This window comes from Ovis aries, chromosome 14, assembly GCF_016772045.2.
Source record: "Ovis aries strain OAR_USU_Benz2616 breed Rambouillet chromosome 14, ARS-UI_Ramb_v3.0, whole genome shotgun sequence".
Taxonomy (NCBI): domain Eukaryota; kingdom Metazoa; phylum Chordata; class Mammalia; order Artiodactyla; family Bovidae; genus Ovis; species Ovis aries.
In genome coordinates, this window is record NC_056067.1 from 15,123,260 (window position 1) to 15,137,874 (window position 14,615).

At 36.7% G+C, this 14,615-nt stretch overlaps 1 protein-coding gene across 1 annotated transcript in view; it reads right to left on the reverse strand.

The window, feature by feature from the left end:
- Nucleotides 1-31: 31 nt before the first annotated feature.
- The window catches only part of ITFG1 (integrin alpha FG-GAP repeat containing 1), a 296,298-nt gene continuing 281,714 nt past the window's right edge, over nt 32-14,615 (reverse strand). Inside the window, exons 15-18 of the mRNA XM_004014969.5 lie at nt 13,313-13,437; nt 12,668-12,750; nt 4,791-4,908; nt 32-1,402 (exon numbers count right to left, since the gene is read on the reverse strand). Coding sequence (XP_004015018.2) covers nt 1,343-1,402; nt 4,791-4,908; nt 12,668-12,750; nt 13,313-13,437 — 386 coding nt within the window. The 3' untranslated portion in view covers nt 32-1,342. The remainder of the gene's footprint in view (nt 1,403-4,790; nt 4,909-12,667; nt 12,751-13,312; nt 13,438-14,615) is intronic.

Consider the following 14,615-nt stretch of genomic DNA (forward strand, 5'->3'; position numbering starts at 1 on the left):
AAAGTAATTATTTACACATTCCCCCAAATACTTTGTTTCAATACAGAATATTTATTAAGAAGACTTAGGTACATAAAGCCATGCTTAGGTACATAAAGTAAACCACTTATACACACGTCATTCTCAGTGAACTGTAAGAAAAAAAATAACACAAAGAACAAAATTGTTTTCAAACAAGTTTTTATATTTTATATCCATCATATGTTCATTTGCATGTTAGGAAGTTATTAGCACTGACATATAAACTTAGATGTAACTTTTTGATGAAGTTCACAAAAATTTGCATTGAAGTCTGAATGTAAATTACAGACTCTTACAAGCGTTTGAGAATAGAAATGTGATTGAAGATTTGCATTCCCAGATGTTTCAAGCAATCAAATGCTTTTCACTACCATGTGATAAGGATCTGTGTTCAAATGAAAATTATTGGGGCACATTAATTCTTGAAGGGTATAATAATTTTCAGTTAATATAAGAAAGTAATAAACCTTTATATAGGGTGTCAACCATGAAGAATTTAGGCTTTCCTAAGACTATGATTTCCACATGCCTGAAAAGAAAATCCTATGAAGTCTATATATTTTGATAATTAGTTGCAGAAGTCTGTAAAAAATGATTTAAGAATAACTGTAATGACAACTACCACGTTTTGAAACCTTACTCTGTGCTATGTACTTTGTATACATTATTCTATTTAATGTATAACTCAACTGTGTAATAGTATTAGCTCTGTTTATAAACAAGAAAACTGAGGCTTAAGCAGTTAGCCAGGTTCGCCAAACAGCTTGTAAATGGTGTAACCAAGAGTTTAAAGCAAGTCTGACTGTGGTTCCAAAGCCAGAATACCCAATCACTATATTGTATAACATCAGTGAAAGACCCCTCACCTGCTATCATGAGGGTGAACGGTTAAGAACTTTGCCTATGATACAGTCACAGAAGTATAATTTGCATTGTTAGACTAAGAAGCAAGATTAATTCAAGTGGAACACAAAAAACCTTGCTCATTTAAATAATTTTTATTTACATGTCTTTTTCCATCATCATTATTCTAATAAGATTATAAATACATAAACACCTGAGTACATGCAACACATTCCACAAAGGGAAAAAAAAATGTACAGCACAACTGAAAAAAGAACCAAAACTGTTGTATACAAAGCACTTAAAAAAGACTTGTAACACATCCAGACCATATTTATTTGAACAGTTTTCAGTAATTATCAAGGGATGTATCATTTATAAGTAATATTCAAAATCTCCTATTTTCTTCTATAAGCCAGGTTTAGCGTTTCAGTTAATCAAGTGAATAGCTGTTCCATTATGCAATAGTAAAGGCAAGTCACATAGCATCAAAATGAAATCGATGAGCTTCTTGTCGTTTTTCTCTATCATCTGCTTTCTGAAAAAGAATTTTAGACTGGTTTATAAATGATAAGAAAATGTCAAACAAAGACTTTCTGAAATATGAAGTGGTTAATTAAAAAAGCCCTCAGCAATTAGTAGGTAAAAGTGTGATTTTATTATGTAATAATCTTATAAAATATTTTATAGTTTACAGTAGCTATTCTATAATTATCTCTTAAATTGAATTAAAAAAAACCAACAAGCATTATTCCTTAAAAGCTTTGTTATATATTATTTATTTGAAAGTAGGAGTAAACATTAGATTTTGTAAGAATGGAATCAACTATTACATTTTTCCTGTTCTTAATACTGCTGAATCTAATTATATTAAAGTACATCAATTATTTTGGGGTTAACCTATTGATTTTGCACTGGGATATTGGTTCCTTGACCAGGGATGGAACCTATGCCCCCTGCAGTGGAAGACTGGAGTCTTAACTACTAGACCACTAGGTCAAGTCCCATGTGCTTGGAATTTTGAGGGATTACTCAGTTTTGTCTTGCTCTCATGGAACTTATTAAAGCCTAGAATGAAAAACATACTAAAAACATACTAAATAACTATTTCAGGGAAAAATTAAAAAATGTTACTAAAACATAAGCAAAGCATACTAAATAACTGTAGTTCAGGATAAAAGCTGAAAAATGTTACCAAAATTCTGAGAGGTTACTTTTGGTTGGCATGATGAAAGGGAAAGCTTTGAAAGACAGCATTTATGGAAATTAAGAGGGACATTCACTATAAGATGGGGGAAGAGCAGGAACAATCCTGGGAAGTCTGGCAGGAGCATGGGCTATATGAAAGAAACTGGTAAAAGAAAGGTTGGAAAAGTGTATGGTGGAGTCACAAGGAAGACTGTACCATGAAGGCTAGGCTAATGGGGTTACACATTTTAGGCAGGGGGTAGGCACCAAAGGTTTTTGAGCAGAGGAGTGACATGATTAAGACTAAAAGATGAGTAATCTGGCAGCAATGTGATAAATGGAGTGGAGGGGAGAGAATGGAATTTGGGAGGACAGGCAGGATATAATAAGGAGTTGAACTAAATTAAAGTACTGATGTAAGGAATTCAGAAGTGGAGTCAGCTTCAGAGATTGTATGAAGGCACAGACAGGAGGGCAACTGGTAAATCCTGCAGTGAGTAAGAAAGAAACTAGTTTTAAGTTGCTTGTAATTGATCTGGGTAGAAGTGTCATGGCGACAGTTGGAAGGAGGGAGCTTTAGAGAGAGATGAAGGCTGGGAAAGAATGAGGGCAGGAGGAGAAGGGGATGACAGAGGATGAGATGGGTGGATGGCATCATCGACTCAATGGACACGGGTTTGGGTGAACTCTGGGAGTTGGTGATGGACAGGGAGGCCTGGCGTGCTGTGGTTCATGGGGTTGCAAAGAGCTGGACACGACTGAGTGACTGAACTAAACTGAACTGAAGGCTGGGCATATCTGAGGTGATAGCTCATGCCATGATTTTAGATAAAACTAAAGTAGCAGGTGATTGCAGCCATGAAATTAAAAGACGCTTACTCCTTGGAAGGAAAGTTATGACCAACCTAGATAGCATATTGAAAAGCTTTACATTACTTTATCAGCAAAGGTCTGTCTAGTCAAGGCTATGGTTTTTCCAGTGGTCATGTATGGGTGTGAGAGTTGGACTATAAAGACAGCCGAGCAGACTCTTGAGAGTCCCTTGGACTGCAGGGAGATCCAACCAGTCCATCCTAAAGGAGATACAGTCCTGGGTGTTCATTGGAAGGACTGATGTTGAAACTGAAACTCCAGTACTTTGGCCACCTGATGCAAAGAGCTGACTCACTGGAAAAGATCCTGATGCTGAGAAAGATTGAGGGCCGGAGGAGAAGGGGATGACAGAGGATTAGATGGTTGGATGGCATCACTGACTCAATGGACATGGGTTTGGGTGGACTCTGGGAGTTGGTGTTGGACAGGGAGGCCTGGAGTGCTGTGGTTCATGGGGTTACAAAGAGTCGGACAAGACTGAGTGACTGAACTGAACAAAGTGGCAGGGGAATGTGTATAAAGAAGAGGGCATAGGGCAGACACTGTGGCAGAAAGAACAGCCAATAGGTGAAAGAGAAGTGGTCCAAGGGGAAGAAGAACCACAGTACCACAGGAAGAGGCAGTTTACAAATATGAATTTCGATCCATTCTTGTATTTAAAACTTCAGTTTTTAGCCACTGTATTATCATTGTGAGTCTGTTTATACTGTAATCAGACCTACTGTAAAATTAATAAAAATAATCTTTTCCTTCATAGGTCTAGAGCTATATAATATTTCATACTATGTTCTGAAGCTTCAGATAAAAGTAAACAGGGTCACCTCTGATCTTACCTCTTCTTTTTTAAACATTTATTTTTAATTGGAGGATAATTTACAGTGTTGCATTGGTTTCTGCCATGATCTTACTTCTTAAGTTGCAATTTTAAAATCAACTGAATATGTAACTTTGTTATCATTTTTTATATGGAAGGAGTGGTTTTTTGGACAGACAAACCTATGAACATTTATTAGAACAATAATATATTCTCTTTCGTAGTTAAAACTGGTAACATAAAACAGATGGTAATTTTAATTAAAAAATGATCATTATAAGCATAACAAACTAAAGGGAATAGGTGCAAAAAATGAAGACATTTTTGTGACAAAGAAGCCCTTTTTTGGAGAACATTTTTGGAACCTCCTAGTTGTGTAATGAATTCATATACAAATAGAAATTAACTTTTTCCCTTTATATCTAAACTACTAATAAATTTATGTGAAAGCCCTTTGTTTCTCATTAATATTATATAAAATTATACTTTTGGAGTTTTGTTTTTAATTATTATTTATGGTGTTATATTACAGAACAGAAATCAGTGTTGTTTAATGCAAAGAATACCTTCTGTTAATAGACGGAAAGGATGTTTATCACTTTGCTACTTCCCACCTAAACTCTCTCTGCTCTAATTTTTTATAAAGAGATAGCTATTATTCCCTGGGAAAAAAGTCCATGGCTTTATTATTAATAGTAAATAATGAACACAAGTTCATTTAAGAAATGATTATTATTTTTAAGGCCATTATGAAACTACTTCTAATTAAGCTTTTTGATATGCCTGTTGATTTGAGGGTATTCACTTTATTACTTTTGTGTAATATCAAAATTTTAAAATACCAAGTTTTCTTTGATTTGTAGGAATCACTGAGACATTAGTAACTTAAGGAGATGAAAGAAATTATCATCAATAATATGACAGAACTTGAAAAATCAGAAAATCTTAGTCATGTGAAAAAGTTGAAGATATAGTTTTTTAATTTAAAACATGTTAAAAAAGCAACATATTACTATTATAAATAATCAAAGTTTCATTTAAGTGAACAAACCTTTTCCTGCCAATGCAAAATGCCAATTATTGCCAAGATGAAAACACAGACACCAATGAGAGCTATAGCAGTAAGTAGAACAATGTTACTTGGTGTAAGATACAGTTTGGCACTCCAGCTGTAGATGAAAAGAGAAGAATTAAAATTACACATTTTAACTTAAAAATAACAAAATTCTATTGTGACCAAAAAGCAAAAGTTCTTATTAATCAATAATCAGTTCAGTCATTCATTAATTCTTCCACCTCTATCCAATTCATTACAAGTAAAACAAAAGCAATTAAAATTAAATAGGGTTAAGAATACTGACAAACCAGCAGAGTTCAGATTTTACTTCAAGAAATGAAACAGAAAAGAATTTTTGATTGAGATGCTTTGATACTTTTTCTTGCTCCTGTGAGAATTATTCTTGAGCAAACTCCAGGAGATAGTGAAGGACAGGGAAGCCTGGCGTGCTGCATACAGTTCATGGAGTTGCAGAGTCAGACATGCTTAGTGACTGAACAACCGCCACCACCACTGACAAACTTATTAAGGGTACTTTGGGCAATTTTAGACATTCTTTTAATGTCTTGTTTGACTTGCTGAATTTGGAACCTTGAAGTTTAAGGTTAAATTGTCACATGATTTTCATAAGATTTGTATATCTTATTTTTTGACCCTTATTCACATGTTTACTATGACTAAGTAAAATAACCATATGTCCAAGCAGGTGTAGATAAGTACTTGTGCAAAGTGTCATATTGGAAGGTTTACAGTATTACAATGGCACTATGGGACTTCTTACAAAATGATTTCATTCCCTTAATGGCAATATACAGACATTAGCATAAATAATATAACTAGCTCTTTCTTCAAAAAACAGTCTACATAAAACCCTCAAAACCCTTGAAAACCATGAAAAACCTAAAACTGAAGTCTGTATCACCAACACTGCAGGTGGTTATATGTAAAGAACTTTTTGGTTTCTCTGAAAATAGATAATGGATATATTTTCATTTTAAATTTTAATAAAGGTAAGAATTATTCTGATAAATTGCAAGCAGTGATTGACTTATGTGGGGATAATTAAAATTTACTGATTCGTAAGTTAGCCTCTAGTCAATAAATCTCAAAGTATACTTCAAACTAAAATCAATTTGGTTTTTATTATGTACATAAATTTGAAAAGAACATTTGTTTTTCAGAAAGAGCAAGACAAACATGAAAAATGTTGAGTTTATGGAAGAAAGGCTACAACAGAATTTCCCAGAAACTCACAGGAAGAAAACCTTAAATACTGTTAATTAGTTGAGGATAACTATTCTCAGTACCTTACTTCATACTTAAGAAAAAGTCCTTTCATGAGATTTTTTGGTGGTTCTAATTTAAAAATAGATTAAAAATGAATACAGGAATTTTGGTAATAAAAAATACTCAAAAGGCCAATACTCAGTTTCTCACTCAGAAGCAGTCATTCTTCTCACTTTCTTATCTATCTCAGTTCTGTTGCTCAGTCATGTCTGACTCCTTGCGATCTCATGAATTGCAGCATGCCAGGCCTCCCTGTCCATCACCAGCTCCCAGAGTTCATTCAAACTCACATCCATCGAGTCGGTGATGCTATCCAGCCATCTCATCCTCTGTCATCCCCTTCTCCTCCTGCCCCCAATCCCTCCCAGCATCAGAGTCTTTTCCAATGAGTCAACTCTTCACATGAGGTGGCCAAAGTACTGGAGTTTCAGCTTTAGCACCATTCCTTCCAAAGAACACCCAGGACTGATCTCCCTTAGGATGGACTGGTTGGATCTCCTTGCAGTCCAAGGGACTCTCAAGAGTCTTCTCCAACACCACAGTTCAAAAGCATCAATTCTTCGGTGCTCAGCTTTCTTTATAGTCCAACTCTCACATCCATACATGACTACTGGAAAAACCATAGCCTTGACTAGATGGACCTTTGTTGGCAAAGTAATGTCTCTGCTTTTCAATATGCTATCTAGGTTGGTCATAGCCTTCCTTCCAAGGAGTAAGCGGCTTTTAATTTCATGGCTGCAGTCACCATCTGCAGTGATTTTGGAGCCCAGAAAAATAAAGTCTGATGCTGTTTCCACTGTTTCTCCATCTATCTGCCATGAAGTGATGGGACCAGATGCCATGATCTTCATTTTCTGAATGTTGAATGTTAAGACAACTTTTTCACTCTCCTCTTTCACTTTCATCAAGAGGCTTTTTAGCTCCTCTTCACTTTCTGCCCTAAGGGTGGTGTCATCTGCATATCTGAGGTTATTGATATTTCTCCCGGCAATCTTGATTCCAGCTTGTGCTTCTTCCAGCCCAGCGTTTCTCATGATGTACTCTGCATATAAGTTAAATAAGCAGGGTGACAATATACAGCCTTGACATACTCCTTTTCCTATTTGGAACCAGTCTGTTGTTCCATGTCCAGTTCTAACTGTTGCCTCCTGACCTGAATACAGATTTCTCAAGAGGCAGGTCAGGTGGTCTGGTATTCCTATCTTTCAGAATTTCCCAGAGTTTCTTGTGGTCCACACAATGAAAGGCTTTCGCATAGTCAATAAAGCAGAAATAGATGTTTTTCTAGAATGTTCTTGCTTTTTCGATGATCCAGCGGATGTTGGCAGTTTGATCTCTGGTTCCTCTCTTTTCTAAAACCAGCTTGAACATCTGGAAGTTCGCGGTTCACGTATTGCTGAAGCCTGTCTTGGAGAATTTTGAGCATTACTTTACTAGCATGTGAGATGAGTGCAATTGTGCGGTACTTTGAGCATTCTTTGGCATTGGAATGAAAACTGACCTTTTCCAGTCCTGTGGCCACTGGTGAGTTTTCCAAATTTGCTGGCATGTTGAGTGCAGCATTTTCAGAGCATCCTCTTTCAGGATTTGAAATAGCTCAACTGGGATTCCATCACCTCCACTAGCTTTGTTCATAGTGATGCTTCCTAAGGCCCACTTGCCTTCACATTCTAGGATGTCTGGCTCTAGGTGAGTGATCACACCATCGTGATTATATGGGTCGTGAAGATCTTTCTTGTACAGTTTCTGTGTATTCTTGCCACCTCTTCTTAATATCTTCTGCTTCTGTTAGGTCCATACCATTTCTGTCCTTTATCAAGCCCATCTTTGCATGAAATGTTCCCTTGGTATCTCTAATTTTCTTGAAGAGATCTCTAGTCTTTCCCATTCTGTTGTCTTCCTCTATTTCTTTGCACTGATCGCTGAAGAAGGCTTTCATATCTCTTCTTGCTATTCTTTGGAACTCGGCATTCAGATGCTTCTGTCTTTCCTTCTCTCCTTTGTTTTCACCTCTCTTCTTTTCACAGCTATTTGTAAGGCCTCCCCAGACAGCCATTTTGCTCTTTTTGCATTTCTTTTCCATGAGGATGGTCTTCATCCCTGTCTCCTGTATAATGTCATGGACCTCAGTCCATAGTTCATCAGGCACTCTATCTATCACATCTAGGCCCTTAAATCTATTTCTCACTTCCACTGTATAATCATAAGGGATTTGATTTAGGTCATACCTGAATGGTCTAGTGGTTTTTCCTACTTTTCAGTTTAAATCTGAATTTGGCAATAAGGAATTCATGATCTGAGCCACAATCAGCCCCAGATCTTGTTTCTGCTGACTGTATAGAGCTTCTCTATCTTTGGCTGCAAAGAATATAGTCAATCTGATTTTGGTATTGACCATCTGGTGATGTCCATGTGTAGAGTCTTCTCTTGTGTTGTTGGAAGAGGGTGTTTGCTATGACCAGTGCGTTCTCTTGGCAGAACTCTATTAGCCTCTGCCCTGCTTCGTTCTGTATTCCAAGGCCAAATTTGCCTGTTACTCCAGATGTTTCTTGACTTCCTATTTTTGCATTCCAGTTCCCTATAATGAAAAGGACATCTTTTTTGGGTGTTAGTTCTATGAGGTCTTGTAGGTCTTCACAGAACCGTTCAACTTCAGCCTCTTCAGTGTTACTGGTTGGGGCATAGACTTGGATTACTGTGATATTGAACGGTTTGCCTTGGAAATGAACAGCGATCATTCTGTCTTTTTTGAGATTGCATCCAAGTACTGCAAGGCTGCAACAGCGCAGGAGTTGTCGAGAGGAGCTACTTCATGTCCGAGGTCAGGGGTGGCAGCCAGGAGGAGCTACCCCCCGCCCAAGGCCAGGGGTGGTGGCAGGGAGGAGCTTCCCACTGTCCAAAGAGCGGTGGCTGCGCAGGTGCAGGAGGGCCAAGAGGAGCTACTCCTCTTGTTCAAGGTCAGGAGGGGTGGCAGTGAGGAGATACCCCTCGTCCAAGGTAAGGAACAGCGGCTGCACTTGGCTGGAGCAGCCGTGAAGAGATACCCCACGTCCAAGGTAAGAGAAACTCAAGTAAGATGGTAGGTGTTGCGAGAGGGCATCAGAGGGCAGACACACTGAAACCATAATCACAGAAAACTAGTCAACCTGATCACAGTAGGACCACAGCCTTGTCTAACTCAATGAAACTAAGCCATGCCCGTGGGGCCACCCAAGATGGGCGGGCATGGTGGAGAGGTCTGACAGAATGTGGTCCACTGGAGAAGGGAATGGCAAACCACTTCAGTATTCTTGCTTTGAGAACCCCATGAACAGTATGAAAAGGCAAAATGATAGGATACTGAAAGAGGAACTCCCCAGGTCAGTAGGTGCCCAATATGCTACTGGAGATCAGTGGAGAAATAACTCCAGAAAGAATGAAGGGATGGAGCCAAAGCAAAAACAATACCCAGCTGTGGATGTGGCTGGTGATAGAAGCAAGGTCGGATGCTGTAAACAGCAATATTGCATAGGAACCTGGAAGGTTAGGTCCATGAATCAAGGCAAATTGGAAGTGGTCAAACAGGAGATGGCAAGAGTGAACGTTGACATTCTAGGAATCAGCAAACTAAAATGGACTGAAATGGGTGAATTTAACTCAGATGACCATTATATCGTATCTATCTATATGCATAGATATCTTCTAAAATCACAAATCATTGCTTATTATACATATTCTAAGTGCATTTTCTGTTTATTGTCTTTTACTTTACTACTCTTTTTAAGAGATTGTTTACTATGTCATGATATTACATGATCTAGAAGTACTATGATTCATATAGTTTTTTGTGTAGATTCATTTTGTTATAAATTTCAAAATTTTAATAGACTCATTAAAAAGGTCTGAACTCAGATGTTAGCTGGAGTTATTGATGTTATCCTCATTCAAACATAATGCTGTAATAGAGTTCTTAAGTAGTTTGGTTCCACTACTTAAATAGTTTGGTTCCATTATCCAAAGAAAATGAAAACATTAATTAGAAAAAATACATGCAACCCTATGTTCACTGTGGCATTATATATAATAGTCAAGATACTGAAAGCAACCTAAGTACCCATCAATAGATGAAGGGATAAAGAAGAATGTGAGTCCTCACTCTCTTTCCACATATGCACATTTATACATATACACACAATGGAATATTTCTTAGCCATAAAATAGAAGGAAATCTTGACATTTATGACAATATGGATGGATCTAGAGGGTATTATTCTAAATGAAAAAAGAGAAAGATATATACTGTATGATTTCATTTACATGGAATTTAAAAAATAAAAGACAAATGAACAAACATAACCAAACAGAGTTACAGAGAATAAATAAGTGTTTGCCAGAGGGGAGAGGGAGGGTAGAGGAAGGAGAGAAATGAGTGAGGTTGATTGAGAGGTTCAAACTTCCAGCTGCAATGTAAATGAGTCATGGATATGAAATGTACAATGTGGGGAATATAGTCAATGATTATGTAATGTCTGATGACAGACTGTAATCAGACTTGACTGTGGCGATCATTTTGAAATGTACAGAAACACTGAATCATTGTATTCTGTATTCTACATGTGGAAGTATTGATGCTTTCAAACTGTGGTGCTGGAGAAGCTTCTTGAGGGTCCCTTGGACAGCAAGGAGATCAAACCAGTCAATCCTAAGGGAAGTGAACCCTGAACATTCATTGGAAGGATTGATGCTGAAGCTGAAGGTCCAATACTTTGGCCACCTGATATGAAGAGCCAATTCACTGGAAAAGACCCTGATGCTGGGAAAGATTGAGGGCAGGAGAAGAGGGAGACAGAGGATGAGATGGTTGCATGGCATCACTGACTCAATGGACATCAGTCTGAGCAAACTCCGGGAGATGGTAAAAGACAGGGAAGCCTGGCATGCTGCAGTCCATGGGGCACAAAGAGTCAGACATGACTTTGTGACTAAACAACAACATACTGTGTAACAGGAACTAACAGTGTTGTAGGTCAATTATATTATTTTTTTAAAAATCATAGAAAAAGCTCAGACTTGTGGTTAACAGGGATGGGAGGTGTGAGGGGAGGGAATTGGATGAAGGCAGTCAAAAGTTACAAACTTCCAGTTTTAAGATAAATGCATACTAGGAATGTAATGCACAACACAATAAACAGAATTAACTCTGCCACATGTTATATATGAAATTTGTTAAAAGAGTAATAAATTCTAAGAGTTCTTATCACAAGAAAAATATTTTTTCTGTTTCTGTAACTTTGTACCTATGTGAGATAATGGATGTTCATTAAACTTACTGTGATAATCATCTCATGATGTAACTAAGTCAAATTATAATGCCATATACCTTAAACTTACATAGTGCTGTATGTCAATTGTATCTCAATAAAACCGGAAGAAGAAAACAGTGTAGCCTGTATTTTGAGAAGAAATATAATAAGCCACTAGTTACATACTCATAGGTTATTTTTTTCATATTGACATCAGAATGGCCTTAAGAGCAAGTTCTATTTTTCCCAATGAAATTTAAGTGTTAATGAATACCTTCATCACCTACTTTTTGAAATAATGGAATCAACCTAATAATTTAAAGAAAAATGAACAGATAAAGATTTAGAATTAAATGCTACATTATAAAAGGAACATGTTGCTAGTAAGGCTAAAAATACCTATCATTCACTGAAAACAATATATGCTTGGCACTGTGTTAAGCACATTTCATCCTCATCCTTGTAAGGCAGGTATTTTAACTCCCATTCTACAGTGCAGAAGGGCTTCCCCTGTGGCTCAGCTGGTAAAGAATCTGCCTGCAATGGACCTGGGTTCGATCCCTGTGTTGCAAAGATTCCCTGGAGAAGGAAAGGCTACTCACTCCAGTATCCTGGACTGGAGAATTCCATGGACTGTACAGTCCTTCAGAGACAACAAGGACTAGCTTCCTGTTTTAGCCAGCAGTGGATTTGAGTTTCGTGCCTGGGTGTGTTGAACTTCAAAATTTCTGCCTAACCACTGTGGGACATAAACCACTTCTCAAAGCATTTGCTAAAAAGATCATTGCTTGTGAAGTTTAGCAGCCTGAAAGTTTAGAATTTATGGCCAGTAAACAGTTCTGTTCAGTTCAATCGCTCAGTCGTGTCCGACTCTTTGCGACCCCATGGACTGTAGCACACCAGGCCTCCCTGTCCATCACCAACTCCTGGAGTTTGCCCATTGAGCTGGTGATGCCATCCAACTATCTCATCCTCTGTCGTCCCCTTCTCCTGCCTTCAATCTTTCCCAGCATCAGGGTCTTTTCAAATGAGTCAGCTCTTCGCATCAGACCAGCTTATTTAATCAGAACATGTATAAATCCCTAGTTAACCTGCTGTTTTTCTAATAAGGTTTAATTTGTTCTTCATGGAAAATGTCAGGGATCTTAGGTATAGGTATGTTTAGCCATTTAAAGTTTCCTATAAGCAAACTTAAGTGATGACACTCACAGGAACACAACAGAAACAGAGCTTTAAAAAGATGTATCTATGATTCAGAGTTGACAGTATTTTTACCAAATTCAATTCAAGTAAGGACATTACCTTCGAGGAACATTGGGAGGATATGGAATGACAATTAGCTGAGAATTTGGAATGATTGCAGTCCATTCTTGTTTTCGTACAGACTAGAAAAAGAATAAGAACATTTAACATTCAGTAGTACACTTTAAAAACATGGTTATTGTAAATAAGGAAAAAGCTTAAGTATTCTTTGATAAATTGAAATCCTAGGTATGGATTAAGCTAAATTTATACATATAAGCTTCCAAATAGGACTCCTATTTGCAAAAATTTCTTCATTTTTTCAGAGAAGGATTATATTTCTGTCTTATGGATGCATTAATTCAACTAGTATTTATAGAACACTCTTGTAGCAGGCACTGTTCAAAGTGTTAAGTACAAATGCTGCTTTGGAACTAAAATTGAAGTTGAGGTGGAATCTGACATTAATCAAAATAAAAATATTCGGTATGGTAGATGGTGAAAATGATGAGAAAAAGCAGGGAAGAAGAGGGGTAGGAAGTCTTAAGGTATATTTTCAAATTATAATGTTCTGTATGTAAGATAAGTTTATATCAGTCACTACCAGTGAATTTTTAAAATTCTTTAAAGGAAATGAAAATATTTAGATTCAAATATCTGAACAGTAAATATTAAAAACCAGATTACTTGTAAATTTTTACTCACCTTCTCTCCAGATGGACGTGGAATACCAACATAAAGATGATCAAGAAAATTGGCACTTCGACCTAAGCCAAGTACATTATATGGCAGTTGGAGAGCTAAATGTGCCGACTGGCTAAGTTGTCCAGCTAAATTTATTTTTAAAAAAGAAAAAAGAACAATACATCTTTGGAGACACTGTTCTTATCAAACATTAAAATTACAAAATGTTAAAAATGTATGTTTCTATAACTTACCTTTACATAAGGATAAAAATGTGAAGTGAAATGCCTGGTTCATAATAAATATTAATAATTACTTTTTAAAGATAACAGCTTTATTGAGAAATAATTCATGCTTCATAAACATCACCTATTTCAAGTATAAGTTGAGTGATTCTGAGTATCTTCAAATTTTATAACAGTTTCATCACCCAAAAATATGCCATACCCATTAGCAGTTATTTTTATTTCTAACCCCTGCCCTTCCAGATGCAGGTAACCATTAATCTACGTTTTTTTACATCAATAGATTTGCCTGTCCGGGAGAGTCATATAAATGCAATCATGTAATGTGTGCTCTTGATGAATGATGCTGCTGTGAACTTTCACATACAAGCTTTTGTGTCAACTTCTCTTTTCCAAAATGGCTGTATCATTCCACAGTTCCAAGAATAATTATGAGGGGTCCAATTTTTCCATATTCTTATCAACACTTTCTCTATCTTTTGGTCACAGCCATTCTAGTGGTTATGAAGTGGTATATCATTGTGGCTTTCATTTGCGTTTGCCTAATAACTAATGTTGTTTTCTTTTCATGTGCTTATTGGCCATTTTTGTAGCTTCCTTTTTAGGTCTCAAAGTTTGTAGTTGTCGCTTCTTTTATTCTTGATTTTAGTAATTTGAGTCTTCTCTTTTTCTTGAACAGTCTAGCTAAAGGTGTATCTATTTTGCTACTCTAAAAAACCCAACTTTTGGTTCAGCCGGGTTTTCTCTGATTTTCTATCCCCTACATATTTTCTCTCATTATATCCTGTTTTCTGTTTCCTTTAGGCTTAATTTGCTGTTTTTTATAGTTTCTTGAACTAGATGGTTAGGTTATTGATTTCAGGCTGTTCTGGGTATAACAAATTTCCCTCTAAGAACTGCTTTAGCTGCATCCCATTTATTTTGGTATGTTGTGGTTTTTTTTTTTTTTTTTTTTCATTCACCTATTTTCTAGTATCTATTGTGATTTCTTCTTTGACCCACTGGGTTTTTAGGAGTGGGTTGTTTCATTTCCAGATTTATATTTTAAATGGGTTATATTTAATGGGTCTTTGCTGTGC